The sequence below is a fragment of the Camellia sinensis genome, chromosome 3 (assembly GCF_055761805.1).
Source record: "Camellia sinensis isolate YWXY chromosome 3, ASM5576180v1, whole genome shotgun sequence".
NCBI classification, from domain to species: Eukaryota; Viridiplantae; Streptophyta; class Magnoliopsida; order Ericales; family Theaceae; genus Camellia; species Camellia sinensis.
The window spans coordinates 200,706,453-200,707,589 of NC_138963.1; the positions used below are offsets into that span (position 1 = coordinate 200,706,453).

A 1,137-nucleotide genomic window follows, 5' to 3' on the forward strand; every position below is an offset into this window, starting at 1 on the left:
AAAGTTACAAACCAAACAGGGCTCTCAAAGTGGACCTCCCAAAGAAGGACAGCACAGCACCCCTGCGCCTTTAGCACAACAAGAAGCAGTATCCAAATCCGAAAACGCACAGTTCTGTATACCAAATAAAATAATCTTCCGTCGTTTCATTTGGCCCCTATCGCGATGTCCGATAACACCGAAGAGACTAACGTGGCACTAGAGCAACAACAAGAAGAAGAACAACCCCCAACAATGGCCGACACCGAACCCCAAACACACCACCACGAAGAGCCCAAAAAACCAGAGAAAATGGCCAACATATCCTTCAGCATTTGGCCTCCGTCGCAGCGCACTCGCGACGCCGTCGTCAACCGCCTCATCGAAACCCTCTCCACGCCTTCCGTCCTCTCCAAGCGCTACGGATCCATGTCCCACGACGACGCCGACGCCACCGCCCACCGCATCGAGGACGAGGCCTTTGGCGCCGCCTCCGCTTCCGCCTCCGCCGACGACGACGGCATCGAGATCCTCCAGATCTACTCCAAAGAGATCAGCAAACGCATGCTCGACGCCGTCAAGTCCAGATCCGCCTCCGGATCTGCACCCAACGGCACCCCCGCCGTCGACCCCACTCCCACCGCCAGTGAGGAAATCTCATCCGCTGTCGATCCCACTCCCACCACCAGTGAGGAAATCTCATCCGTTGAAACTGAGTAGTGTTTTATTTCTGTTATGTTGGGGGTTTCGATACTATTTTCCTCTATTGAGATCTCTTTTGTACTCTTTTATGGATTTTGGATTGCATCGTGTTTAATTTTCTTCATGTCTGCGATTTTTTTTTTTTTTGATGTTGGGGAGCTGCTCCACACATTAGGATCCCTCCCAACTTAGCTCGTATATTATAGATATGTCTTATGTTTATTTTGAAGGAATGAACACCGTAGGTGTTCGCTCTTGCATTCTCTCTTATGTTTTGAATTAGAAAACATTACATTGAAGAATGATTTTAGAACTGAAAATTTCTCACCTTTTCTCAATGTTTTGTATGGTAACTAGAAAAGGAATAATGATTTCCTTAGCAGTTTTTCTTTTCCATTACAAAATTTATGAATTAAATTGAGCATCAAAGATGATAACGAAGAAAATGAGTGTTTG

General features: G+C 46.8%; 1 protein-coding gene across 1 annotated transcript; it reads left to right on the top strand.

The window, feature by feature from the left end:
* On the top strand, window positions 1-903 carry LOC114300535 (MFP1 attachment factor 1). The gene has a single exon (XM_028245399.2). The coding sequence runs from the start codon at window positions 166-168 to the stop codon at window positions 697-699; it is 534 nt and encodes a 177-aa protein (XP_028101200.2). The 5' UTR covers window positions 1-165; the 3' UTR covers window positions 700-903.
* Window positions 904-1,137: the final 234 nt, after the last annotated feature.